The 27,853-nt window shown below is 35.0% G+C and overlaps 1 protein-coding gene across 4 annotated transcripts in view; it reads right to left on the bottom strand.

Annotated features, from left to right (window-relative positions):
- Positions 1-27,853, bottom strand: part of EPHA7 (EPH receptor A7) — a 175,327-nt gene that overhangs the window by 26,732 nt on the left and 120,742 nt on the right. For 2 of the 4 annotated variants that reach the window (XM_026726711.2, XM_026726712.2), the window contains exons 6-9: positions 12,317-12,441; positions 7,189-7,357; positions 4,203-4,311; positions 3,529-3,584 (exon numbers count right to left, since the gene is read on the bottom strand). In XM_026726711.2, the coding sequence (XP_026582496.1) occupies positions 3,529-3,584; positions 4,203-4,311; positions 7,189-7,357; positions 12,317-12,441 (459 nt within the window). The remainder of the gene's footprint in view (positions 1-3,528; positions 3,585-4,202; positions 4,312-7,188; positions 7,358-12,316; positions 12,442-27,853) is intronic. The other 2 variants (XM_087914084.1, XM_087914088.1) reach the window with 1 other exon arrangement.

The raw sequence follows: 27,853 nt of genomic DNA, 5'->3' as shown, positions 1-27,853 counted from the left end.
CAAGAAGGGAGATGAAATCTTCAGGATTCAGTTCCCTTCCTGAAGCCCCACAAAAGATTTCAGCACCCCTCTGTCCCCTGTCCTTGCAACATTTCCTGCTGGCTTCCAAACTGACTTTCTGGGGAAGCTGGCAGAAAATGTAAACTGTTTGCCAAGGGCTTGAAATGCATACATATCACTGCAGGGTGGGGTGAGGGTGGTGGCGTGACATTTTACAACAGCTGTAAGTACATTATAATCCATAAAACATCCTTTCAGAAGCTGTTGTAACTTTGAGCAGTCGGTCGTAAGTTGAGAACTACCTGTAGTGAATACAACATGCTATTTAACTTTTACTTTGAAACAATGATCATATCAAGTTAAAAACGTTGCTTTCTGTCTAAAGACTCTGAAAAAAATATAATTAGATGAGAAAAGAAGAAAAAAAAGTAAGAATTTATGGTAGATAATATGCTTTTAACTTCCTTTAATATTGGATAACTAAGCTTCTAGAAAGGAATACAAAGAAGGAATAAAATGTTATTTTCAAAATTAGTTTCTGACAATTAGACTAAGTGGTTAACCTATTTATAATTTCCTCCATACATATTATTTTAAAAATTAGTGCATGCTGAGGAAAAGCATTCTTTGGCTAGCGCTTTCTCTTATAAACCCTTTCTCCCCTCCCCCGCCCAATTAACTGCACTTCCTTCTCAGATATTACTTGGAAATGCATTTTTTTAAAAGAACTATTTTAAATATGTGAAGATTCTCACTGCAACTAAAATGAGACACTATTATTAATCCTCTCACGCTCTTAGTAGCGTTCCATTTCACCAGGGGGATATCTGCTGTTGCGTTATTTTTAAAACAAATGAGAACGTGGTAATTCTAATCCTCTTTACTGTTTTCAGTTTCCACAGTAAGGCTTGATTTAGACAGGATGTTTTCAACCTGTGCTCTATGAAGAGTGAAACCCACCGTTTTCCTTCGCTGAGGGAAGGCTTCCATTAGAGATCAAGAAAGAGAATTTCAGTAATTCCCCCTTTTTGCCTTGCAGCTGCTGCCTTCTCCAAAATCTACCTCCCATGCACAGTCATCAAAGGATAGCCTTCCTTCAGTGGAGGGAAACCAATAAAATGCCATACATTGATTTTAATGCAGCCACATGAGCTGAACAAATACAGGCTGGTCTGATTTTCTGTAAAGATGAAAAGGGAAATATAAACTCTGACTCAACATGGCTCTGAATCTCCAGTTACTAAAATCCTTTTTTAAAAAAGTAATTTGGAATGTGTGAGGATCTGTACAAAACACCTCTTTCCCAATTTTTACAAAAAGCAAAGTGGGCTTATGTGAATACACATGTGGAAACAATTGGGAACCATTTCTGAAGCAGTTGCTTAAGCCGAGAAAAGATGCAGCTGCTTTTACAGTGTGAAAATAGTTGTTCTTATGAAATCTTCCTTTGAAGAAACTGCACACTCTATCCAATGCTGAGCACCAAGGAATTGCTAGAGTTAAATTTATGTGGCTGGCACTTTTAAACTAATTCTTTTGCTATAAGGATACCGAACAGTGTGCTTTTAGACATTTCTATAGCTTTTCTTTAATATAGGTATATTTTCCATTCATCTTTTGATTGCTCAACAGATATGCAAAATAAGGGAGCAGAAACTGTAAATAGATATATTCCCCATACATTCATAAAATGAGAAATGAGCAGGTCTGCACCAAATCATGAAAGTGTAAGATAAGGGCAGCAGGCTGAAGAGGAATTTTTATTCACTGTATGGACATGAATACCAGATATTTCTATTAAGGTGTGATTAAATCATCATTAGTTGTTAAATTGAGGGGGGCAGTAGCTAAATCCAAGTGGCTTGGCAGAGTGAACATATAATCTGGACCACGGCTCTTGGATATATTTAATATTATTTCACCTTATTCTGAAATTCCAGAATTTTAACTAAAAATTTCCATTGATTTAAATAATTGTCATTCTGCACATATCTGCATTCACAACTGTTCTCTTGTTGATCTTTTAAGTGTGATGAGTCAATCTGTTACTTCCACTTTTGATCAGATACTTATTTTTCCAACTGTACTCTTCTGCATCACTTCATATGTAGAAAAGTATTTTCATAAACTACTGAATGAACTATTACACACATGTCTCTTGGTATGGTATTTTCTATGTACTTTCTTAGCATCCATATTTGGTAAGCAATTTGCTCTAATTTACTATTTTTTCCTATATATTTCTACTCCATCTTTCTGCTTATATAAGCATTTGCTGCCACTCACAATAAAATAGAATACAAAATATAAAACACAGCAGAAATATTGATACAATGAAAATCGAACTCGAAATTTAAATAAAGATTAATTTAATTTGATACTATCAAATATTTGCTTGGCTTCTGGGTAGCAAATTGACAAAAGTTAGAAAACTTTGTAATCTGATGGATACATATTCAGATAGTCATTATTCCTATGGAAATGTTGAGGATTACAGAATTAATGAAATAAATATAATACACATATTAGTATACAAGATTACATTCACATTGACAATTACTAATATTGTCTTTAAACAATTCAAATATTCAATTCATATCTTTATGCACTAAAGTTAGTTGATACAGTTCACGGATAAGTTAAAACTTGATTGACTGGGCTATTTTCAACATAAAACACTTTCGCATTTCATGCTGGCTATTTACTGAAAACAAATTTTGAAAGAAACATTATTATTATTTGGGTACAACTGACAAAATATATAAATGTCATAATAAAAAATTTGCTGGGCCAACAATTATTAATTACATCAATCATCTTTGCTCCAGAAGAATGATTAAGAAACTATTTCATGTTCATCCAAAGTGTGTGAACTGGAAAGAAGCATATAGATAGTTCTCGCTTACTGACTGCCTTGATTAGCAACCAGTCATAGTTACAATGGCATGAAAAAAAGCAGCTTTGTGATCAATCCTCGCATTTATGAAAATAACAACATCTCGTAGGTTCTGATTGCCATTCAGGCATTTTGCAACTGGTATGAATTCATGACCATCACAGTGTCCTGCAGTCACACATGATCACCATTTGTATGCTTTGCAACTGGCTTGCAATAAGCAGAGTAAAGAAAGGAAGGCAAAGTAAAATCGTAAGTAGTAATCACATATGTTGCTTAACAAGCATATTTTACTGGATAATTAAAGGGGGAAGTGAGGTCATAAATCCCTTGGCAGTCATGCAATATTTTTTTGCTTAGCAATTGGGTGATGAAAGTGATGGAATTGCAGGTCCCAATTACTGCTGCTAAGTGAGGACTACCTGTATATCAAAACCCAGTAATAAAACTTATGATGTTACCTTGGAAGAAGTATTTTTTTTAACTTTACATTTGTGGTTTACACAAATTTAAAATGTTTGTTCTCAGCAAAAAAATGTTCTTTTAATACTGTCACTGTTCTATTAGTGCCAGGACCAATCTACTGTAATTGGCCTGGAATCTCCTGGATGAAATAACAGCAAAGCACTTACAATGAAAGTAAAGTTCTTCATCTCCTTCTTGGTCAGCTTTGCTATAGCCACAGTGTCTAGAGGGAAAAAACATTTTTTTAATTAAAACTGTGTCACACTTTAATGTGTTAGAATTAATAAAATGAACAAAATAGGAAATAAAATTCTAGTTTTTTTTTACATCCTTACTTAAAGTATGTGCACTGTTACAGCTGATCGTTTATGGATCGATAAGTATTCAGTGATCACCAGTGAATGATTTTTATCCTGCAGTATATTACTGTTTTTGCTCAAAGAACTCTCAGAAGAGACAAATGATGGAATTCATTAGAAAATGGAATGCAGATTATTATATGTAATGTTTTAGGTCCTTTGTCATAAGCAGTTAGAAACAGTAGTGACTTTTCCTGGAATTTTTCTTTTAAGATAGCCAAAATTGTTTTAAAAATATATATCGACATATATTTTGGTAACACATTCATAAATAAAACCAGTAATATGGATATGAATTGAATCAGATATTTCTGGCAAAATGGCATTGTGATCTAAACATTTTTCTTTTCTTTTCAAACCCTAAAAAGCTGCTTACCCACTGCAAGCATCTATATAAACCAGCTGTTCATCAATGATTAATGTACATTTGAGTTTTTCAGATTCCTGTCTATCTTAAGCATCTTAATATTTTAAAGTAATACCTTCGCCCAATGATGAAGCCAAAAACCATGAAAACCAGGATGATTGTGCCTGCCACAGCTACCACAGCTATTATGATTACAGGATTCTGTTCACTGGAAACGGCAGTGGCTGTATTGGGGAAACAAACAGGCAAGGATGAGAAGTAAAATTAAGATTATCTATCTATCTATCTATCTATCTATCTATCTATCTATCTATCTATCTATCTATCTATCTATCTCATCAGTTCTTAGAAATTTCATTTTTTAAAATCTATTGCACAGAATATGTATTAGTATTTGTGAGCAGGAAACAAATCAGTTTGCTTCTTCAGTCAGAGAAAGGTACTTTGACTGACAGGCAAAAACATTCAACACATATAGATCTCTTATTACTTTAGCTTTATGTCAGGAAATGGGATCTGTTGCATTTCTGCCAGCCAGCACAATTGTTTATATAAATCTGCAGGTTTTGGTTGAAAAATATAGCAATTCTGAATATAATTTTTAAAAATTAATCAGCAGAAGCTTATATACTAAACATGCAAATCTATGTTCCCTTTTAGAAACAGTGGTACCACCTGGATCAAAACCTTTGTCATAGGTCTGGGTTCCACAGTTCGTGGAAAACCCTAATTAAGCACCATTTGATAAAAATAAAATTAATGATATTCTGGTTCCCTCACACTTGGTGTGTGCATTCTTTCTCTATCTATTCCCACCACTGTTGTTTTCCCCTCAATTTAGCAAGCAATAATAGATATTTAAAACATTTTGTTACTTTTTCTTGTAATAGTTAAAACAAAATTGCTTTGTGTAAAATGAAGTTTCAGTTGCATCATTAGCTTTATTTTTCAGTGGATCTCTGCACAGTCCAGCATGGGACTTCCTAAAAGGTCTCTAGAGAATGAATGGATATGAATGTTCTTTTGTTCTGCAGCTCCAATTCGTAGGGGGAAAAATGGATTTTGGAAAGATGCTAGAAGAGCAGCTGTCAGGTGAGAAACAGAAATCCCCCAATAATGAAAAAAACAGGTCCTCTTAAAGGTTAAGGCATGTGGGAATGATAATGGAATAAAATAACAAAAGGACTAATTTCTTTTCACCCCCTTTTTGTTAAAACCTTTGGTCATACATTTTAATTTTTTTTTTGAAGAGATTTTCTGCTTGCTGCCTTTTTTTTTTCCCCGTGAAGAAAGAATGAAGTCCTTTGTTTTTTAGGGTATTTCTTCCTGTTCTCACAGCAGATATACCACCTCCAGAAGTTCAGATACTCAGATGAATAATATCTGATACTCAAATATCTTCCTCTCATATATAGCCCACAATAGATTTGCTGTAAATCTTTGCCTCACTGCATAAATTCTCCTCCCCATAGCCTCTACCCTCAATTTCTTAACCTGGGCACACTACTGTTCCTTGCAATGAGGAGATGGCTGCTAAACACATTTTCCCTCTTTCAAATGAATGCTTCATTGAAAAACCAAACTAACTCCAAACTCTTCCAAGAGTATGGGTCCAGGATAAGACAGGCATGGAGAGAGGGCAAAGAGATTAAAGAGAGAGAGAGGAACATGAGGCCTATATTAAAGTAGAGGTAGTCTTTGACTTACAACCATTTGTTTAATGACTGAGATTACAATGGCACTGGAAAAGATGGCTTATGATCAGATATCACACATTCGTGACTGTTGCAGCATGCCCATGGTCATGTGATCAAAATTAAGATGTTTGGCAACTGGCATGTATTTGTGACTGTTGCAGTGTCCTGGGGTCACGTGATCACTTTTTGAGACCTTCTGACAAGCAAAGACAATGGGGAAGGCAGATTCTTTTAACAACCATGTTAGCTAACTTAACAATTGCAGTGATTCATTTAACAACTGTGGAAAGAAAGATTGTAAAAGGGGAACAAAACTCACTTAACAACTGCCTTTCTTAGCAACAGAAATTTTGGACTCAATTGTGGTGGTAAATGGAGGATTACCTGTAATAAGAAGAAGGCTATAGTAATTCTGGCTGTACATGAATTTGGAAGAGAATGCACTAATATGTAAGATTTGTGTCATGTCTCAGAAGTCATCTTGACTTTACATCTAGACAAAGCCACAGCCGAAGGGTAAAGTCCCAAAACAGACCTAGTTCTGGGTGGTATATAGATAAGTATCTTGTTTTTGTCGTGAACACTGCATAATAGTTAAAGAATTCTAAAGGAATAATGTGTAGCAAATGTTTGCAATTACTCTTGTATATAACGTCTATCTCTGTATATAGTTATCTATAAATGATAACTTTTGCTATACCTACTTCCATTCTTGCTAGCATCCAGTGAATTACATAATTTTAATGGTATTTTTGAAATATAAATATTTAAAGAGAAGTACTGGAGATAGAAAGTGTGCAGGTCTTTCATAATCTTCAGAAGAGCAACTTAAAAACCAAAAACACAGAAAAATATTGCTGCTCTGATCAGTTTTATTCCCTTTGGAAAATGGGACACAATGGAGTTATATAAATAAAATCTAAGAATTATTCCTAAATATATCCAGTGTCAATAGTAAAGATGTTATGCCAAGAGCCAGCAATAAATATTCTACGGAGAAACTATTAGAAGGATTCAAGAAGAATTAATCATGTGATCTGAATGTGAACAAAAAATACCATCCCTTCAAAGCCTCAAGACACTGAATCATTTTGTGTTGTATAACTGTACATGTTACTTTATGATTTTCTTTTAAACCCTTAAATTTGTATTGAAGTATTCATAGCAAAAAGGAACAGCCCTAAGGTATTTTTTCCTAAAACAGATAATTGCAGTTAGAAATCAGCACTGACTTAAGTCTTGCTTGTGAACCTTAAGGTAAATTAGAGGAAATGTTGAGATCTTAACAAAGTGAGAAATGAGCTATAATAGAGAAAGGCAGAAATGTTTTCATTCTTCCAATTTGCTATATGTTTTGGGTTTCCTAGTTGATATTAATTGCTAAAAAGGGTAAGTAAGGGTTACCTGTGGCTTCTTCTAGTGTAGCAACATCTAATCTAGGGCTATAATTTCCATAGCCAGCAGCAGTAAAAGCACGAATCTGGAAAACATATACAGTTCCTGGTTTCAGATTATTAACCGAAGCAGAAGTGGCTCTGGTTTTCACTGTTGAATAAGTTCTCTCCCTTTGGTCCTGCAAACATAAATACACAATTGAGTGGTATTTAACTTTCAGATTTTCATTTTGCTTTGTATCAATAATTGACAGCTGGCTCCTGGCACCCTATTTCAATTTATTAGAAGGATTTTTTTTTTCCTCCTGCATAAAGAATTTAGCAGAGACTCTGCTGTGGCATAATACAATGTCATTTCACTGAGATTTTAAAATAACACAAAATGTAAATGGGAAGCACGTGGTGCTGTTCATAAAAGTGAACAGAAAAAATCATTGCCTGTTTGACTGTGGACTTTCGCTTGTTCATCAGTTTCAAATATTGTGATGTATCAGTTCAGGAATCAGCAAGTTCCTCCCTACTCTTAGGAAATAAGATGTTCTTTTTCAGCTACCTAGACAAATCATAACAATTATTTATTTCAGCTCTGCCGACTCTACAAAGCTCATTCTACCTGGCTTCATTTATGGGTGGAAGAACACCTCTGATAGCAACAGCTTAAAATTAACTGAAGCAGAAGCATGTTCATTTTATTTTTAATAGGACAGAAAATGACCTAGAAAGGTCTATGTGCATTTAAATGTATATGCATCTGTTTTCTTCTATTAAAACATTTTTTTGATAGTAGATGCATTGCTATTATTTTCCATAAGATACATGTGGAAGGGGATAAGTAAAATTTTCTAAAGGGTAACAACCTTATGAAAGATTTATATACAATGGATTCAACATAATTTTTTCAGTGTATTTGTACTTAAAGTATTAAATTTATTTTTAGTAGTAATTTACTAAATTATTAAAGTTCATAATTTTTTAATAAAAATTTATAGTAAATCAGTCATTGATAGTAAATCTATGATAGTTGGTTTAAGTATATCCAACAAACCTAATGATCTTAATGATATACTGTATTTGGATCTTTAGTTTAAATTATCAATCATGTTAAAATGTAGGATCTTATATTCTTTGAGGAAATCTACACCAAAATTTTTTGTTACAGTTCTGTAGAATAGAGAATAGTACTATAGTACAGTTCTGGGGGAATCTACATCAAAAAAATTGTTACAGTTCTGTAGTATAAAAAATATCTGAAGAAAATGCTTGAACATTTAATGATGGTCAAATTGAAAAGGTGTTTTCTACTTAAATAACAATTTACTTTTACAAAAATATTAAACTACAATTAGGTACAAAATGTGTTATTGGTTCATTTTTATTATTTAATATTAAAAAAGAATAAGACATAAATCCATCTAAAGCACATAACTCTCATTTTAGCATATTCTGTGGCTGAGTTTACACAACATGCTAAGTAGTGTGTTAACAATTCATATTTACCCAGCCTAGAAAGTAAGATAGATGCCTTGATCAAGAGGAAACAGAGTCAGGAGTTCTAGAAGTCAAATATAATATCATATGAGTTATGTGAAAATGTATTCTGAACAGGAAGCTGTTACCAACATTTAACTGTATTTGGATAAAAGGTCATGATCGATCCTAATTAGTACTTTAAAGAACTTGGTGCTTTAAAGCTATATGGCACTTATAAACAGGATTACAATATGTTTTTCTCTACTTTGTATCTTCTGACTCGCTACCCAAAACTGAGATGCTCCTTTGGGCTAAATGGTTCGGTATCTACTGCAAGGTTGGATTCTGTTAGGGGGTTGCAGTGTTATCCTTTCAGTGGTGTTATAGTAAGGTCGTCTAATAGGTATACTATTAGTGGGACTCACTCTGTCTTTTCCAGTAACATTTGTCTTAAGCTGATTTTCACATTCTCTATCACAGGCCATGTGAGTTCATAACCTTAGAATTACATAGGTCAGGATTACCTAATTTGGAAACTGTTTACATTAGTCATCCAATGTAGTTTTAAGTTATTAGCAAATTCTCTTCACAGTCTTCATCGTGAAAAATGTGGACTACTTCTAGCCTTAGGATTCAATCTTATCCAATGTTATTCATGTTTGATAAGATGCCATTGATGGCCATAATTGCCTGGTTCATGGAGAATGCTACACACAGTAGCCATCATGCAGAATTTCAGAATTGAAAGTTAAAGAAAAATCTTTACTCTCTCCAAATTATTTCTAAAATATAGAAAAAATGGAATGAGATAGAAACAAAGAAGGGGAGAAATAGTAATTAAATGAAGCAGTTGCTAAGTGAAATCACAAATATGCTTATGATCTTACTTCATCTTTCCTTTGTTTTACAGATCTGGAAAGGTCGTAACTGCAAGGATTGTAAAACTATTTTAATTACCATTGTAACTTGGAACAGAGATTAAATGCAGCAATCACTAGATGAGGACTATGTGAATTACACCATGTGAATGTAATCTATATTTAGAGCAACCTCGTAGCAAAATCAATACTAAAGTTCTAAACTAAGTTTTAACATTTCAAACATTTTAGCATTTTAACAATGCTAAAGTTAAAAACTAAATTTTTTAACTTTGACTAAACCTTCATAATTAAAGATACCCAATAAAAAAGTTTGTCCTATCATTTCTACTTCTCCCAAAAAATGTGCCATTCATTTTATAAGGATTTTCAAAGAGTTTTTTTTTTCAGATAGACATCCAAAGGATCCAAAGGATGTCTATTATCACATAATTGAAGCTGTATTGGGTGCATTTCTTACAATACTTAAGTGTTACATCCTAAAGCTTTACACCTTGTATTTGGACCCTTCCACTCTGAATTTCAAGCAGCTTTTGAATTAATTATACTCCTTTGTAAGTGGGACTTCAACACTTCTGATGCCCTAAAAGAGTAGGGAGATGTCTAATTGACTATTTCTTGTTTTGTTTTAAATTTGTTATTGATATACTGTAAAGACTACAGTTTTATGATTCGTTCATAAAATTTGTGAGATTGTGGCAATATTTTGTTATTAAATTAATAAATTATAAGATTAGCTAAATGTAAGAAATTAGCTAATATTATCCAATACAATTTTCCATGGTAAATCTACCAAGATTTAAACAGATATCTAAGGATAGAGAAAACAAGTATAGGCAGTCCATTACTTGTGATTAGTTGCTTAGCAACCATTCAAAGTTCTCATGGCCAGACCCCATGGCCATGTGATTGTATTTGGGGCACTTGCCAACTGACTTAAATTTACAGCATCCTGCAGTCATGTGACTGCAATTTAAGATTTTTTTTTTTGCCAGCGAACGTTTTTACATCAGATCTCTGGCAAAAAAAACCCTCCACCCATTCCAGAGAATGAGTTTACTTAACAATCATGGGGTTTGCTTAATGACTTACGACTATAATTCTGGGTTCAATTCCAGTTCTAAGACAAGGACCACCTATATATAAAGAATAATTCCAGTGAAATTCCTCTTGACATTTATCAGGGAATACAAGCAAAATGGAGGGAGGGGGTGAAATAGAAATCTTTTGTGAAGAAAAGGCATCAATAATGTTTCCCTTGCAGGTATTTTACTTCTGGTATTATATTTCCAATGGTTTTTTTCCAGATCAATTATCTGAAATTATAAACATTCCACCCTGAAGTCTTTTGTAAAGCAATCCAGTGCTCTAAAGTCTGAAGGTTATAAACATGGTTAACAATTAAGTATTTTAGAGTGTCAATAATCCTAATTTTAACCAATTAATATTATAATAATTTGTATATTACTATATCAGAACATGTGCCTTTTAAATGCTATAATAATTTATCAATATTTTTTAGTAGTAAATGCATTTAAAAATATTTTCTTCATTCCCAATTACTGTAAAGAGTACAAACAGGTAGTCCTCAATTAACAACCACTGTCCAGTGATTGTTTGAAATTACAACAGCGCTAAACAACTTATGTTTATCACCAGGCCTCAATGTTCCATCTGTCCCAGCATTTCTGCGGTCACAATCTGGGTGCTTGGCAACCTGCTTGCCCTTCCAATGGTTGAGCTTCCTGTGATCACCTGATTTAGATTTCTGACTTTCCTTGCTCGCTTCCTACAAACAAAATCAATGGGAAAACCAGCAGGGAAGTTTGCAAGATATTGAGGTAAGTCTCCCCCCACTGTCCCTAGCCCCTCTGCACTCCTGCCACCCAACTTCCTGCACCCGTTTGCCGACCCTCACTGAGCTTCCACTGCTCTTCCACAACCATTTATACACTTTTCCTGAGCTTTGCTGTTCTTGTGACAAGCCTTTCTGGACACTCACACATCCTTGCATGCCCTCCTTGAACCTCACTGTGAGCTTACAGTTCCCATGCCACTCACATACTCTCCTCAAGCCTCATTGTGCTTGCACTGTACCACCCCAGCCACCTAGGCATATTCTCTGGCCTGGCAGCAATGACTCTAAACCCTGTTACACTTGCACTGCATCTCCCCACCCCTTTTGCAACTTCATTGTCATCCATCCATCCAAGCCCTGCTGCACCTCCCTGTCTACCTGTGCATGTCCTCTCACTCAGCAGGAGTCGCTTATCTGTTTGTCAAGAATTTATATCTTCTTGCTGACTTCCCCAATGAATTTGGTTGTTGGAAGCCAGTAGGAAGTTGTGAGGAGTCACTTACCTACAAACCTACAATGTTTGTTTAAAAACTGTAATGGAGACTGTAGAGATTGCCATTGCTAAGCAATGTGGCCATGTGACATCACACTTTATGACTGCATTGTTGAGGAATGGAAATACTGATTCCAGTTGCCTTTGTAACTTGAGGACTACCTGTAGTGCATCCTAACTAATTGCTTTGTGGCATCATTAACTAAGGTTGCCCTCAATAATTCATCAATTGAAGCTTTTGTTCATTAAAATGATGGCTTAATTTTACTACCTTCTCTTTGTGCATTAGAGAAGATAGAATCAAATATATCTTTAATAGCAATAAAAATGGCAACCAAAATGAAGGCTGCAGGCTGCCTATACAAAATGTTAGTCCGCTAGAGAAAGATATTGCAATGACACGAACAGAAGAATGGCCCACATTCAAAGTAATGCTTACTTTCTCATAATACTTGATTTCATATTCTGTGATGACTCCATTGGGATGCTCAGGTTCCTGCCAGGAAAGCTCCACACTCCTTTGCAGTACTTTTTCTTTCATTACACCACTAACTTGCGAGGGAGCTGTTTGAAGAAAATACTTCAATAAACAACAAGCAAATGTGCTGGATCTCTCTAATCAAATGTCACTACTGATCAATCCCATGCCATGCTGCTATCATTAAAGTAAGAGAAAGCATCTTCCTTAGTTCAACATTTAAAAGGCAGTGAATATTCAAGCAAGGCCTTATTATTGTTCATAAACCAGAACAGAAACACAAATTAAAATATAAACCACAAAAGGCAGCACTGTTCAAATGAGTCCCAACTAGCAAGGGATTGTATCAAAATGAAAAAAAAATAAGTAAGCAAATTCTAATTAACCAGAAAAACATGACTCTATAATATTTTTGATGGTAAACCAACAGCCATATATTCTATATATTTCAATGTCACTTATAAAAAAAATATGGGCACAAGAATACAAATATATAGTCCTATTTCAAATCCTCACCATGGATTCTAGTTCAAACTCATGATATTCTTGCACTTATGAATGTGTCCGAAAGCAAAATGCATGCAATGCTGAATAATAGAAAGCTGCCATAGCTGCAAAGGCATTACCATTTTTCTTTGGGGAATCATGATTCTTTGAGCAATTGTTTTAAAATGAGTAAGTCTACTGAGCTGTCAATAAAGAGTAACAGATATTTAACTTTGGACTATGAAATTCACCACTCTACTGCATTCTCAGCACTTCTCTGTGGTGATAGTGGTTTTAACAGAAAAGATCCTGAATTGTCAAGAAGAAAATGTCTGTAAGATTTCACTTCCTAAATATCAATATAGAATTTTTATGTTTCACTTTTCTTAGAGCTGACTACTATCCCTGCCTGGTTGTGGAAGGCACAACAGTAACAGCACCATTACCACAAACTCTTCAAGGATGTTTATTCCATAAACATATTTATGCATGCGGTCCTAAAACCATATTTTTCTTAAGCAAACCTCCTTTATAGTGCAGTATTGGATATTTTTTCTTAACATAGAGTATGCATTTCTGTCTATATTTGCTCCTAGCATACACATGTTTAGGCATACTTTCCGGAGTTGCAAATGCATCATATAATTTAAAATATTAGAAATTCCATCGCTCTGATTGAGATATAGACAGAGTATTTACCTTTGGGTAAGAGTTGAATTAGGTTTTAGGAAGCATGCAAGAGACTGCACTTTGAAAAGTAGCAAGACTCTGATAAAAAAAAATCAAAAACCTGAATTTATTTTACATGCATTTATATACAGTTATTTATCCAGGGAGGGATTCTTTTTCCAAAAAGGCAATTACACCACTAAGGAAAGTATACTATTAGATGAGCCAGCTGTCTGTGGCAGTGACCACCAAACAACAAGAGAGATGTCAAAAAGAGGAAGCAACAGGAAGGAAAGAAAGAGGGATGAACAGGGCAGGTGCACTCTTGGTGGCAAAATTAGGGAAGGGAGGTCTGAAGTGAAGCATCTTGAAAGCCAAAGTATATCCCATGGACCATATAGCATGTACACTTACATGTATTTGGAAGTGCAAATTTTAATGTTGTAAGCCATCAAAGTTTTCCTGAGGTGAGATGGGGAGCAAATTTAATAAATAAATACATTATGGTGTATTAAACAAAATTGTTATCAAAATTAAGGAAGAGGATATAAATCTCAGGTCATCCCATCTGAAAAAAGGATGTGATAATACCAAAAATGAAGCCAGTTTAGTGTTGTTTTTAAGGCACCAGGCTAGAAACCAGGAGTCTATGAGTTCAATCTCACTGTACGAACAAACTGAAACCTGGGGCTCTAAAGCCACACACAAACTTAAGAATACTTCCGTATATATGCCACAAGTTGAAAACTGGAAGAAAGTAATAACCTTATTAACTGTAGTTAAAACCAAAATAAAATGAGCTGATGGTTAATTAGTTAATTAATTTTAAATAAAAACAAGGAACTTTTTTGTACAGGGCATGGCAGAGCAATAGCCCAAACTGGATGATTTCAAGTAGTTGTTCACATTCAACGATAATTGCATGAGCATATATTGCAGTAAACATGAATGTGTCATGCCTATCATATACCAGGACAGATCTCAATCATCATGGTAGAGTAGTAATCAGGTCCACCACTCCTGATTCAATCAAATCATGAAGGATCAGTGAGTGCCCAACCCACTTCACTGACATAAAGAATAAAACCACAGGAAAAATAGATGAAGGAGTGCATGATTACACGAGAATGTACTTTTGGGCAAAAGGGTGTACTTCAGGCTTGTACAACATACAAGCCATGGCCACATGAGGCCTACTAAGCAGACTTTGTGTGGCCTGCTGGCATTTTTAAAAAAACAATAAATTTGCCACAGCTGCTCCAAAAGCCATGCTGTGCTGGAAGCCTCCAAACATCACTGCTACCACCAGCTCCACCACTCTCTCTCTCTACTAGTGATCAGACAGTTGACTGGTGCTCCAGGTGTTCCTTTGGGATCGCAAAAATTTCATTTAGTGATGTGGCCCTTTCTCTTTTACTGGTTGTGTAGGACTGCCATACTTTAAAGTAGGCAACTGCTACTACTAAGCTTTCTCTGGTTATCAAAGTTGACAAATGGATGCTGGGAGCATTCAGTATTAAGCTTCTACCGGGTAACTTTCATACTCTAGAGTCTAGAGTAACTTCTGTGATAGCCCAATGTTGGACATTGTATACCTTATCTCTCTGAATTATAACTCTGAAAAAGTGCTATATGCATCAATTATTTTTAGTACTGAGTTCTAAACCATTAAGGGAATTTCTCCCTGAATGGTTCCCTTCAAAAACAAATAAATATGGAATAATGTAATCCATCTGGCAAAGTGAGCTGTAACTTGAGTATAACTGCTAAATTTCATGAGAAAAAGTTGCAATACTTCTATAGATTAGAGTACCACAATAATTTTGGTTGATATTTACCAGATAAAAATTCTCAATTTATACACACATATGAACACAAGAATAGACAGGAAAACTGTCCTATTCTGCCAATATTAAGAACAGAAGAAAGCAGTGTACACTTTGCCATGTTCACATAATGCTGAAATTCAAACTAAAATGTCCCATGAAATCTAATAAAATTACAGCCCTCTTATGGAACTATCTCTCCTTCTTCCTTCCACAAATGAGATTAGCTTCATCTCTGTTAATACTTCAGAAGTACCTCAAAATCTGGCGATGTCATCAGGCTTGGGGAGTGGGGACAGGGAATGCCAAGGGAACCAGTGAAATCCTGAGGTGGTTCCATCACTCCAGTAAACGTTTATTTTCTCTTGCACCTCGCTTTTTTAATGTTTACATTTTAATGAATAACCGCTGTTATATACTATTTATCATTTTAAGCAATTGTTGTATGTCATACCTAAAGTCAATTTTTGCAAGAAGGATGGCCATATAAATTTGATAAATAAGTGTTTAGATAATCATTTAGTTGAAAAATACAGACCCTTCTTTTAAGAAAGCAGGCTTAAAGTTGCATATACCGTGTTTTTCCAACAATATGACCACCACCAATAGGAAGGCCCAGCATGTTTTATTGGCATAAAATCAAATTAAGCCCCTCCCCCCAAATTTAGGCCTATTTTAAAACATGCAAAATAAGGGGGAAGGGCGGGGGGACTTGCCGTTAGGAGCACCCTGCGAGCAGCAATTCCTCGCCACCAGCTGCTCCTAATGGGCGATCATGGCAGAGCGTGGAGAGCTCCCTACTCCTGCCAAGCACCTTTGCAGCAGACCCAAGACCTTCAGCCCCCACCGCTGTTGATTTCCCTTCTGCCCATGCCACCACCACGTTTGGAGCTGCCACTTCCACGTTTGGATCACCACTGCTGTTTGGAGCACTGCTGCTGTTTGGAGCTGCCGCTTCCGCATTTGGAGCTGCTGCCACGTTTGGAGCTGCCACTTCCACATTTGGAGCGCTGCTGCTGTTTGGAGCTGCTGCTTCCACATTTGGAGCAGCCGCCACGTTTGGAGCTGCCGCTTACATATTTGGAGCACTGCTGCTGTTTGGAGCACTGCCACTGTTTGGAGTTGCCATGTCCGCATTTGGAGCTGCCGCCGCGTTTGGAGCTGCCACTTCCGCATTTGGAGCACTGCCACTGTTTGGAGCACTACTGCCATTTGGAGTGCCACCGCCACTCCAAAAGTGGCAGCAGAATGGGCAGAAGGGAAAGCAACAGTGGCGGATGCCAAAGGTCTTAGGTCTGCAGCAAAGGTGTTTGATGGGAGTATGGAGCTCTCCGTGCTTCGCCATGATCACCTGTTAGGAGTGGCTGGTGGCGAGGCTGCCCACAGGGCGCTCTAGATGAGGATGCAAGGGGGGAAATTAAGTCACCCCTGAAAAGATGGCCTAGCCGTTTTTTCAGGGCTCAAAAAAAAAAAAAAAAAAAGGCCCGGCCTTATTTTGTGAGAAACATGGTACATTTGTCAGCATTATCCTAAATTTCAGAGATCCTTCCAGAGCCATTTATGAAAATACTCTTTATTCTATGTGATTATAAAGGAATTTTAGATAAACTGGAATGTTATCTTTTCCTCTTTCTTAATCTGCTGCTAAAGAGAAAGAGATCAAGAAGGTTTTGCAATTGAGCCAGTTCTTGCAGTAACCACATTTACGGTCACTTCCAACTATGTTATTCCATTATTTAACTAGGAATAAAACTTTCAAACCATTCCATAACTGCTTTATAATTCAAAACATTTCAAAAGGAGAGCAAGCTGCAAAATAGTATTATGCTTTCTTTCACATTTATATTCTCAAATGCAAATTTACATTAAAAATGGGTATAAATACAAATAAGCAATGGTTACACACTCACACATACTGATATGTTCACACAAAATTGCACTCTCAGTTCACTGGATAAATATTTGTTAGACTTTACAAATGTGGAATAAGAAATTTTACTTTGAGATAAATGCAAAATTATAAAATGCATGAGTTTACTTTGAGATTAAAATAGAGGAAAAGGAAAAGAGAATGAGAAAGAGAATGAATATATTTATGTTTACATTATTTAAACTAAACTGCAACACACTAAATAATCTATTTTCCTTCCTTCCTTCCTTCCTTCCTTCATTTCCTTCCTTCCCTCCCTCCCTCCCTCTCTCCCTCCTTCTTTCCTTCCCAGAAGAATTCTTTTATCACAAAACATACGTTATATTATACATTATATGTGTCCAAATCACACATGTAATAAAACCAATGATATGCTTTAAATGTATATGTTAAATTGTAATAAAAATAAATAAATCCCAATGACATTGTAAATATTAAAAAATACACACACACAAGTGCAAAACTGGAATGACCTCCTTTACATCACAGCTAACCTGTTAATTTCATCTTCAAAGTGGAATACAGACACAAGCAATTCTTAAGATTTGAAAACCTTTTGAGCCTATTGATGCAACACAAATTATCCCTCATGCTCTTGTGGTTTCCCAGTGGAATTGGTATAGGAAATGCAGATGTGTAATTTAATCAGGTAGAAGTCCAATATGAAGGACAACACCTCTAAATCTTACACTGTTCATTTATGTTTAACATTTAGGTTATAGCATTTAAACAATTTACAAACAATTCATGACAGAAATGGGGAAAAAATTCTAAAATAAAACAATTTAATTTGACTGGATAGGAATTTATATTTTTCAATGATTAATAACATCTGCTATTGTTAACTTATTACAAGACGGAAAGGCTATGCTAAAAGACCGATATATCCATTAGTGGTCTGAGTTAGTTCATTATGCTTATGAACTACAATGTGATAATCTGGACACTGCTTCAGCATCCTATAAGATACACAAAGAGAAGCAACCAACATGAAATTCAGGTGGGTGGAGCTATCAGATTTCAGCTTTCAATTGTTAATTTTTGCAGATACAAAACTCTTAAATTATCTACTGTTCCTTGGAGAGAGTTTGGTGAAAATGGTTGCCTCAATTCATTTTTTAATTTAAATTTGTAAAGTATGTTTTTTTTTAAAAAAAATCACTTTATTTATTCATCTCATCTAATTAATTGACATCTTTTTGCATAAAATGTATTAAAATATCCATACAAATACCATTCAATGTTGGATTTTTAAAATAATCCTATTCATCTCATGTTCACTTTTTATTTAAAACTCCTCAGGTAGAAACAAGAATCAATTGCACACATTATATCACTGTGAGCCAATTGGGAGGCCATAAAATTTTAATGAAAAAATGAATTATTATAAATTTACTGAGAAAATATTACAAAGAATATATATGCAAACTTGAACCCATAATTTCAAGTTTTGTTCATTCTGAAAGATATTTTAATATATCTGTTTTATATATTGTTCTGTTTTGTTTAATATTTGATTGAAATATTACTTCCAACTATGTCTTTTCCTTTTTCCCAATATTCAACATAGATATAATCAGCAGTAAAGCAACCTTAAATTGATAAGATGATAGTATTGACTGTAATGTCATTCATAGCTCCTGCAATGGAATAATAAATAAATTCTGACATGCAAGGCACAAAATGTGTAATTTCTTATGAACAAGAAATGGAAAAAATAAAGCAGAAAAAAACCCTTTAGTGCAGTGTTTGAATCCAATTTAAATCTCATACACAAGATTCCACAAAATTTAAAATCTAATGTGTAGGAGCCAAAGTTTCGATATATAACTTCTCATATAGAGATATTTTCCTCCCGAGAGTTTATTCATTTACTTTCTTTCTTTTTTCTTTTATCATTCATCATCAATGACAAGTGTCAATTATGACCACAAGATTTATGAGAGGGAAAGTTAAAGCACAATTTACAAACCATTTCCTGTGGAAGCAGACAAGTGTAATGACAGAGAAGCCTTTCTGTAATTGAATTTGTTGTTCCTATCTCCTCAGTCACAAAAAGATGTCATCTTCAAGGATTTTAGTCATGGAATATGGGGCAGTATTACTATTGGCAATACCATCCTGATTTAAATATATCTATCTTCATGATCAATCATAGTAGCAAAAAATAAGTTGCTTGGAGAATAAAACCTGTGTTTACAGGTTCATATGATAATGATTGTATTTATTACAGAGCGATTTCTGGAAACAGTTTTGATATATTTCAGCCTTTCTATACAATATTTTTGTTTTACTTCTGGGAGGCTTGGCCTAAAATGTACTAGAACTGGGAAAAGAAAAAAATATCACAAGACAAATATGCAGTCAAATATTAAGTGAAAATCATATAAATAGTCTATCTAGGTACCAAGAAAAAACAATCATTACAGAGTTGTTGAAACTTAAATTGCTATGTTCAAGGTTATAATTTTGTAGTAGGAACTGTAACATCATTAAAATATCTGTTTTCAAATACTTGTGAAATTTAATCAATGTTTTGCAAACATACCTGTCACAAATCTTATAGGCCAGAGGTATATGCCTAAATATGCTGACAAATAGCATCTAAATCAGTGAAAACTATAGTTCAGATTTGAGGCTTATATAGTCATTCTGTTGAATTAAATTTTTGTGCTAGTTTCATATGGAACTATTAATGCTTCTCCAAACATATGTTCAATGTTTACTCTAAATGACACCTCTTCTCTAGTATGAAATGATAGATCAATAGATAGATAGATAGACTTCTTTTTTTGCATACTTAATATGGTGCAAAATCTATAACAACAAACTTACCTAATCAGGTGATAAGGCATTTTATAACCCAAACATAATACGTAATAAGATAATAAAGTATAGTAGTACATCTTTCACAACATTTAATTTGCCAACTATGCCATGGTCAAAAATTGAGAAAATGATAGCAATGGCAAAATAAGTCAATGAAGGTTTAAAATATATATTGAATCTTAAAATGATGTACCATTGGTATTTAACACCTGATAAATTTTTAAAGGTCTGTAAAGTTATTTTAAATGTATGATGAAAATATAAAGAAGGAGCCTTTTGCCATCTTTGGTGGATTTGTGACAAAGCAAAAGAATACTAGGATAAGATTCATATTTTCAAACAGAAGATTCTCAAAATGAATATAAAACTCAAACAGAAGATTCTCAAATGAATATAAAACTCAAACGAAAGACTTTTATGGAAAGAAACATTAATTCCTACAATGGAAGCATGGCTGAAAAACTGATGGAACTAGCAAAGAAGGCCAAATTCACCTATTTAATAATAATAATAAAAATAAAAAAGAATACATCCAACTTTGTTTCTATTTGGAAACCACTTCTAAAATTTGTGCTTGAGAAAAAAAAATGAAACTTTCACTTTGGGATTTGCTGATGAGGTAAGTTTGTGTTATAGATTTTGCACTATATTAAGTATGCAAAAGAAAAAAAGCTGTTGTTATTTTTATTGTATGGTGCTGAAAAGAATTCTGCTAAAATACAAAGGAGTAATTATCCATGCTTTTAACTAGGATATGGGATCAAGCATCTTGCCTTCCACTATAGTAGAATAAAAAACCCTAGTAGTAAAATGGGACCTGTGATTTCATGTTTTCATCTGCCATGTATCTTTGATTATAATCATTATCTATAATGAAAACCTCTATATCAGTTTTAATACATTTTTTATCAATTTAAAATTGAACAAATACACTAAAAATAAAATTTAAGTCAAGGGCTTAATCTTGTTAACACTTTTGTAGGACAGTATGGCAAAATGAATTTGATAGGCCAATCTCATGCAACCATTCTTTCTTATACAAGAAAAATGAGAAATACAACCACCAGGATAATTAAACTGAAATTATCTATCAGGATAAATTATATTTAAATTCTCACATATGGAGCAATATAATTTTGAATGCCAAATGTTTATGAAACAGAATATAATGGCCATCCTCTATTTATCCTAGAGACAGATGTTCAATAATGGTACAGTGACAGAATTGGATACAAGTTAGTATTTTGCTTGTACTGGGGTGGGAACAGCTACAACTGTTTTCGCTCAACCTAAAGGAATGGATTTTCTCATACTAGCTTAAAATAAAACATTTAGGAATAGGATTGTAGGTATCATCAATTCCAATCACTCCTTCTACTTTCAATCAAGTTCAACTGACCCTCATGAAACACCCCAAAATAAGCATGTATGTCTTTGAACATACATATTGGTGGTTCACTGAATAATGATCAAAGAGATTTAGCCAACCTGGGAACCGCTCAGACAGCTATGCAGATTAACACAGCAGTAAGTGCATAAATCTTAATCGTATTAAGTGCTTGCATAAAAATTTAAATTGTTAAGAAATAACACAGAATTACAGTTTGGGGTGGTTTTTTTTCTCTTTAATTGTGCAAGGACTAAAAAAAATATATCTCTTTTTGCTTTTTGTTTGTTTAGTTGCATAAGGTACATAGACGGTGAAGCAAAGACCGTGATTTCCAGGCTAGTGAGAACTGCTACGTCAACAGAGATGAGACACCTCCCAAAGCTTTTAAGAGATTCAGAAATGTAGGAGGAAAACACTTGAAATTTAAATCCTGGAACATAGGCCTATATAAGAAAATTTTATATACTGTATTGTGCAAATCTTCTGTTTGCATATGGCTTCACTGTTGACTGAAATAGAGGCTAATTTAGTTGAGTCATGTCTAAGAAGCTTCTGCCAATAAAGCCTACACTTGGGGAAAAATAGTTTAAGTGTCTAGAGTTTTATAGCTGAGTTGTTGATTCTGATTTGCTGTGTGACATCAGATAATTGTCCTGATTTCAGTAGCATATTGAAATACAATTGACCCATAAGATGCTGCTTCCATTTCCATATATCTATCTATCTATCTAGTTTTCCTTTTCACTAATGCATGGCTTATGAAACATTTCCACATCATAAAAAAATTAATTAGAACAGTCATAAAGCAGTCATTATTACTACATGTACAAACCGGTTTTCAAAATCTATTAATGTATTATCCTAAAAGTTGGTCTACTGTATAATTTGAAATTTTGTCTACAACTTTTATAGATTGCCTAGAACATAAAACATGTAATTAATAACCAGTTGAAAACATTTTTGAATTATTATATATGTACATATACAATATTTCTAGACACATATTCTTGCATATGCAAAATAATTCAACCAGTCAATAAACATAAATGATTTATTATTTTGACATTCTCTGTGCGTGAAATGAAGTTTGCTATTGAGAAAACAAAATTAAATATTTATAATCCAATAAGGATTAGGCAAAAAGGAAAAAGAACGCAACTGTACTAGTTCAGCAAGCATTTCTGATTCTTTAGCAACTAAGTTCACACAACATATTAAGTCACGATTGTATTAAATCATGGCTTATGAATAGCAACTGGACTACATACATAAAACTTGTTCTAGCTTGCAAAACTAGAACTCTTCATGTAGTTGCCAGTTTTTTCATTATGCTCAACAGATATTGCTAACCCTGTTAATGATTTGAGCTAATGTTTATGCATTAACTATCAGATAACATTAACCACCAGATAAATTCATTTTCCTTGGAATGTAAAGAGAACAAGTAACATAAAAATTGACCAACTCTATCGAAGAGGACAAACAAAATACCTCATAAATATTGTAAAAATAGTCTTTCCCAGATCCAGAGTTCTCAAACTATGGATGATGCTTTGGGTGATCATGAAAAATTTAGAGTACATAGTTACATTGTTTTTTTCTCAGTACAATATAACTTATTATAATGTTTCAATATAGTTGATTTTATTTGGATTTGAAGAAAGAAAAACACAGTAAATAATATCAGATCTTATGAAATAACTGCAAATGACACATTGTTTCATTTGAGATATGATATAGAGATGGCATATTGTGTTTGCTACATGCACTATTTAGGTCAGGGATGAGAAATCTGCAGTTAATGTTGTGTTTCCCTCCATTGCTTTGATCTGCCACCAAAATCTATATACTACTAAAACTCTTTTCATGATCTTTAATTGGGCAAAATGGTGCATTATAGGGCAACAATTGTTGAACCAAGGTAATTCAAGTAGGCTAACTTACAGAATGGGTCCAAAATTGAGGACCCATGACTCCTGAAGGAATGAAAGTTAGGAAATGTTGTGACTGGTTTTGGTGCTACTGTCGCAACTATCCAACACATGCGTTTGCATCAAAGCCACAGTGACCTGAAGGATGGCATTCCTCTTCATCAGAATAAACTCTGTATCATAATTATATGCGCGGTCTATGTAAAATCCTGTGAGGTGAAACTTTATGCATTAACCACGATTCATGTGATTGAGTTCATATGAATAATTATCATTAAAAACGGTAATCATGGGTAATAAAGATAATCAGGGGTAATGAAGGGTAATGAGGGGAAATCATTATAAATATCGAGTCCCAGGAAACTCGGGTTAGATCCAACTTTATTTTGGTTGCTTAGCTATTATCTTGGACTCCTTGCAGAGGAAGAAATAAAAAATAAGCTTTGTGTTACGAAATACTGAAGCGCAGAGTGTCTTATTTTCTCCCTGCATTTGTGCTGAAGAGTAGCTGAGAGGAAAGTTGGATCTCTTACATGCTATAGTATTTCGTTACCTGTGATATTATGGCTGAAGGTACTGCTGTTGATGGAGGTTTTGAGAACGTTTCAGAGGTGGATGCAGATCATGCTGTTGGAGGGTCTGGTGTGGTGCCTGAGCAGCCCTCAATTCAGTTGGATGATAATGTGGTGTTTTTGGAAAGTGAACAAACAGATGTGAAGAAGATCCTCAGCCTGTGGTAAGGCCAAAAATCCGGAAGGAACAGAAAGCAGGATTGGAGTTGACAGACGATATGAGGGGAAAGGTTTCACAAGGGAAACCTCCTACTTTTATGCTGCTGACCTCTGGGACATTTGAGTGGAGACAACGACGGATTGCTGATGAAGATGAATGTAGTACTTTTACAACTAGTTTAAATGCTAGTACGTTGGAACTGCTCCGTGTCAAGTATGGTGACTTAAGCATTCGTGACTCTACTCCTCCAACTATTTGGGAAAGTCCAGGGAGGGGATTTAGAATGGAAGACACATCTTTCTTTAGTTCAAGTGCCAGAGATAGCAGGGAGATGAGTAGGAGGAAGTTGGAGGGAGCATTTTCTATGGAAGTAGATGAATCATTAGCAGATGTAGTAGGAGTATCAGGAACTCGGAGTAAAACCTCTAAACCAGTCCCAGGTTCCAGGGCTGAATTTAGGGATGCGCAAATGGGGAATAGACAAACAATTCACTCCTGGGGTACATCAGGCACATCTGGATATTGGCCCCAAAGAATGGTTTGGGGTGGTCCTCCTCCTATAAACACTTCTTTTGATGGGAACCCTGAGATGTTAGCATTATTTTTAAGCTAAATTGTGAACCACCTAGAATTATATTCAAATTACTATCCTTCTCAATGGTCTATTATAGTTACGATAACTACAGTGTTAACAGGTGATGCTGCCGATTGGGCTGCAGAGTTGCATAGTGTTCATGCAAAGGAATTGACTGATGTTGGCTTGTTTTTGGATGCACTCAAAGTTCAATTTGAAGATAGGTCAAGGATACATCAATATGAAGAAGTATTAATGTCATTGAAGCAGGATGGGAGGCCTGCTGTGGAGTATGTCAGAGAATTTCAGAAATTAGCAACTAGGTTGCACATCTGGCCAGAAAGACTATTGATTAGAGAATTTAGATCTGGTTTGGATAGAGGATTGAGGCAGGCTTGTCTTTATAGGGGGTTCCCCAGAAACTGGGGGAATGGTATAAAACAGTTGTGGAGTTGGATGTGGGACTGAGGGAGTTCAACTGGCAGGTATTTTACGAAATTGGACTTATGAGAAGCCTACTATAGAGTTTGAATATGAGAGGGGGATCAATGGAAAACTACTTTTAATTGCGCCCTTGGAAGTTTTCAGTTTAACGTTATGCCATTTGGGTTGCAAGGGGCACCCACTGTCTTCATGCAACTTATAAATGAAGTATTACAAGAACATTTATATCATGGCGTTCTAGTATATTTAGATGATATTTTAATTTATACAAAAACAATGGAGGAACTTGTGACCTTAGTGAGGAAAGTTCTGAAAAAATTACTTGACACCAAATTATATGTAAAACTTTCGAAGTGCGAGTTTCACTGTATGTTGTTGGATTATTTGGGGTACAGAATATCCAATAAAGGAATAGAAATGGATCCCAATAAAGTCAGAGCCATAGTTGATTGGAAAGAGCCAAAAACATAAAAGCAATTAAAAAGTTTTTTTAGGATTTGCGAACTTTTATCGGCAGTTTATTCCTAAATTCGCGCAAATTGCTTTACCACTAACAGAATTGTTAGAAACTAAACATCAGGCACCAAAACCCAGACCTAGTCAACCCATTGTATGGTGACAGGAGTGTCAGCGAGCGTTTGATAACCTGAAACCTTTATTTGCTCAAAAACCCACTTTAAAACATCCTGATACAACTAAAAGTTATGTAGTACAAGCTGATGCAAGTGATGTGGATGTGGGGGCTGTCCTCTTACAGTATAACATTGGTGGACAATTACGACCATGTGTATATACATCATGGAAATTTACAATCACAGAACGCAGGTGAGCTATTTGGGAAAAGGAGGCTTTCGCCATAAAATGGGCACTTAGTACATGGAGACACCTATTAGAAGGGTTGAAAGAAAAATTCGAAGTTTGGACGGATCATAAAAATTTACAAGCATTACAGAAACCGAGAAAACTATCCCCTAAACAAGTAAGATGGACTTTGTATTTTAAACATTTTGATTTCCAGTTGCAATGTGTTCCAGGAGGTAAAAACTTCATGGCGGATGCACTATCTAGACTACCTCAATACAATGTGTCTAGAGACTAAGTTATTCAGCCCATGATCTCTGTAGGACCATCAACCAAACAAATTCAGATGTTGACCGCAAAAGAGATAACCAAAAAGGAATTAGAAGAGGCTACAAAAATGGATGTATGGATAAAAACAAATAATAGTGCCTATTTACATAAAGATGGATTGTATTGGAGAGGGGATAAAATATATGTTCCATCAAATTGTAGGAAAAAGATATTATTCCAATGTCATGATGTAAGGCAGGCTGGACACTTGGATTTTTAAAAACACTACATTTGGTAAGGCAGCAGTTTTGGTGGCCAAATATGAGATCAGAGATTGAACAGTACCTTAAAGAATGTCACATTTGTGCTACTACGAAACCTCAAGTAGGAAAACCTTTAGGACTATTACAAACTGTATCGGATCCAAACCGGACATGGCAAGATATAGCCATGGACTTTATTGTGGAGTTGCCCAGCAGTAACGGATATACAGTAAACTGGACTATTATAGACTTGTTTTCAAAATAAGTTCACTTTATACCATGCAAAGGATTACCTTCGGCAACAAAATTAGCCAACCTGTTTATAAAACATGTGTATAGATTACATGGCATACCTAGGAGGATAATTTCGGATAGAGGTGTGCAATTCACAGTACGATTTTGGAGAGCATTTGTACGCTTTTTAGGATGCTCTCAAGGTCTTAGCTCTACATACCATCCCAGCACCAATGGTACTGCTGAAAGAGCTAATGCAATCATTGAAAGATATTTGAGATCATATACTGTACATCTTATCAACAGCGAGAATGGGCTGATTTGCTTCCATTTGCTGAAGTAGCATATAATAATGCTATACATGAAAGCACAGGATATAGCCCATTCCAGGTAGTAAATGGGATAGAATTTGTGCCAATTCCTGATTTACAATGTGATGAATAACAACCCAATTCCTGGAGCAAAGTTTCCAAAACCACAAATGTATGCCATGACTCCAAATGAGATGGAGGAAATGAGACAATATATAGATAAAAATTTGGCACATGGATTTATTTACAACAACCCATTTGTGCCGAAGAGTAGCTGATAGCTACTGGTTGCTGCTGCACATTCAACATATGGTCCTTCCTTTCCTCCCCCAACCAGCAGCAAGGACTCATCATTTGACTCTTACAGAGGCAACAACTTTAAGATGAATGAAGAAAGGCCTTCATCTTTTTATTGCCTTATGGGCCCTTTCTCTGGCACACAAACATGCACATGTATCTTTAATCTATCTTTGTTTAGGAACTTCAGGAACATGCCTAATGCTGCATCATCCTGTATTTGTTCACAATCCTCTGAGGTAGGCTGGCTGAAAGTCATCAAGTGAGCTGCTGTGGCAGATGGAGCAGAAACTGGATCTATTTGGTGTCAGTCAAATCCATTACCACTATTATAGTCTTTGCCCATCTTGTTTCATTATTTAATTGCTTCATTCTCTGAAATTGAGCACAGACTGGTCATTCCTTCAGTCACCTGAGTTCAGATATACTTCTCCAATTCTAGCCCTCAGGTCACATGATCCTATTTTATTATCTCTGAGAGCTTCCTACAACTTAGTGGAGAAGCCAGCAG

This window comes from Pseudonaja textilis, chromosome 1, assembly GCF_049901715.1.
Source record: "Pseudonaja textilis isolate UNSWEBS1 chromosome 1, rPseTex1.2, whole genome shotgun sequence".
In the NCBI taxonomy this organism is placed as follows: domain Eukaryota; kingdom Metazoa; phylum Chordata; class Lepidosauria; order Squamata; family Elapidae; genus Pseudonaja; species Pseudonaja textilis.
Note: the sequence above shows the minus strand (reverse complement) of the source record. Positions and strands in the feature narration are given on the sequence as shown.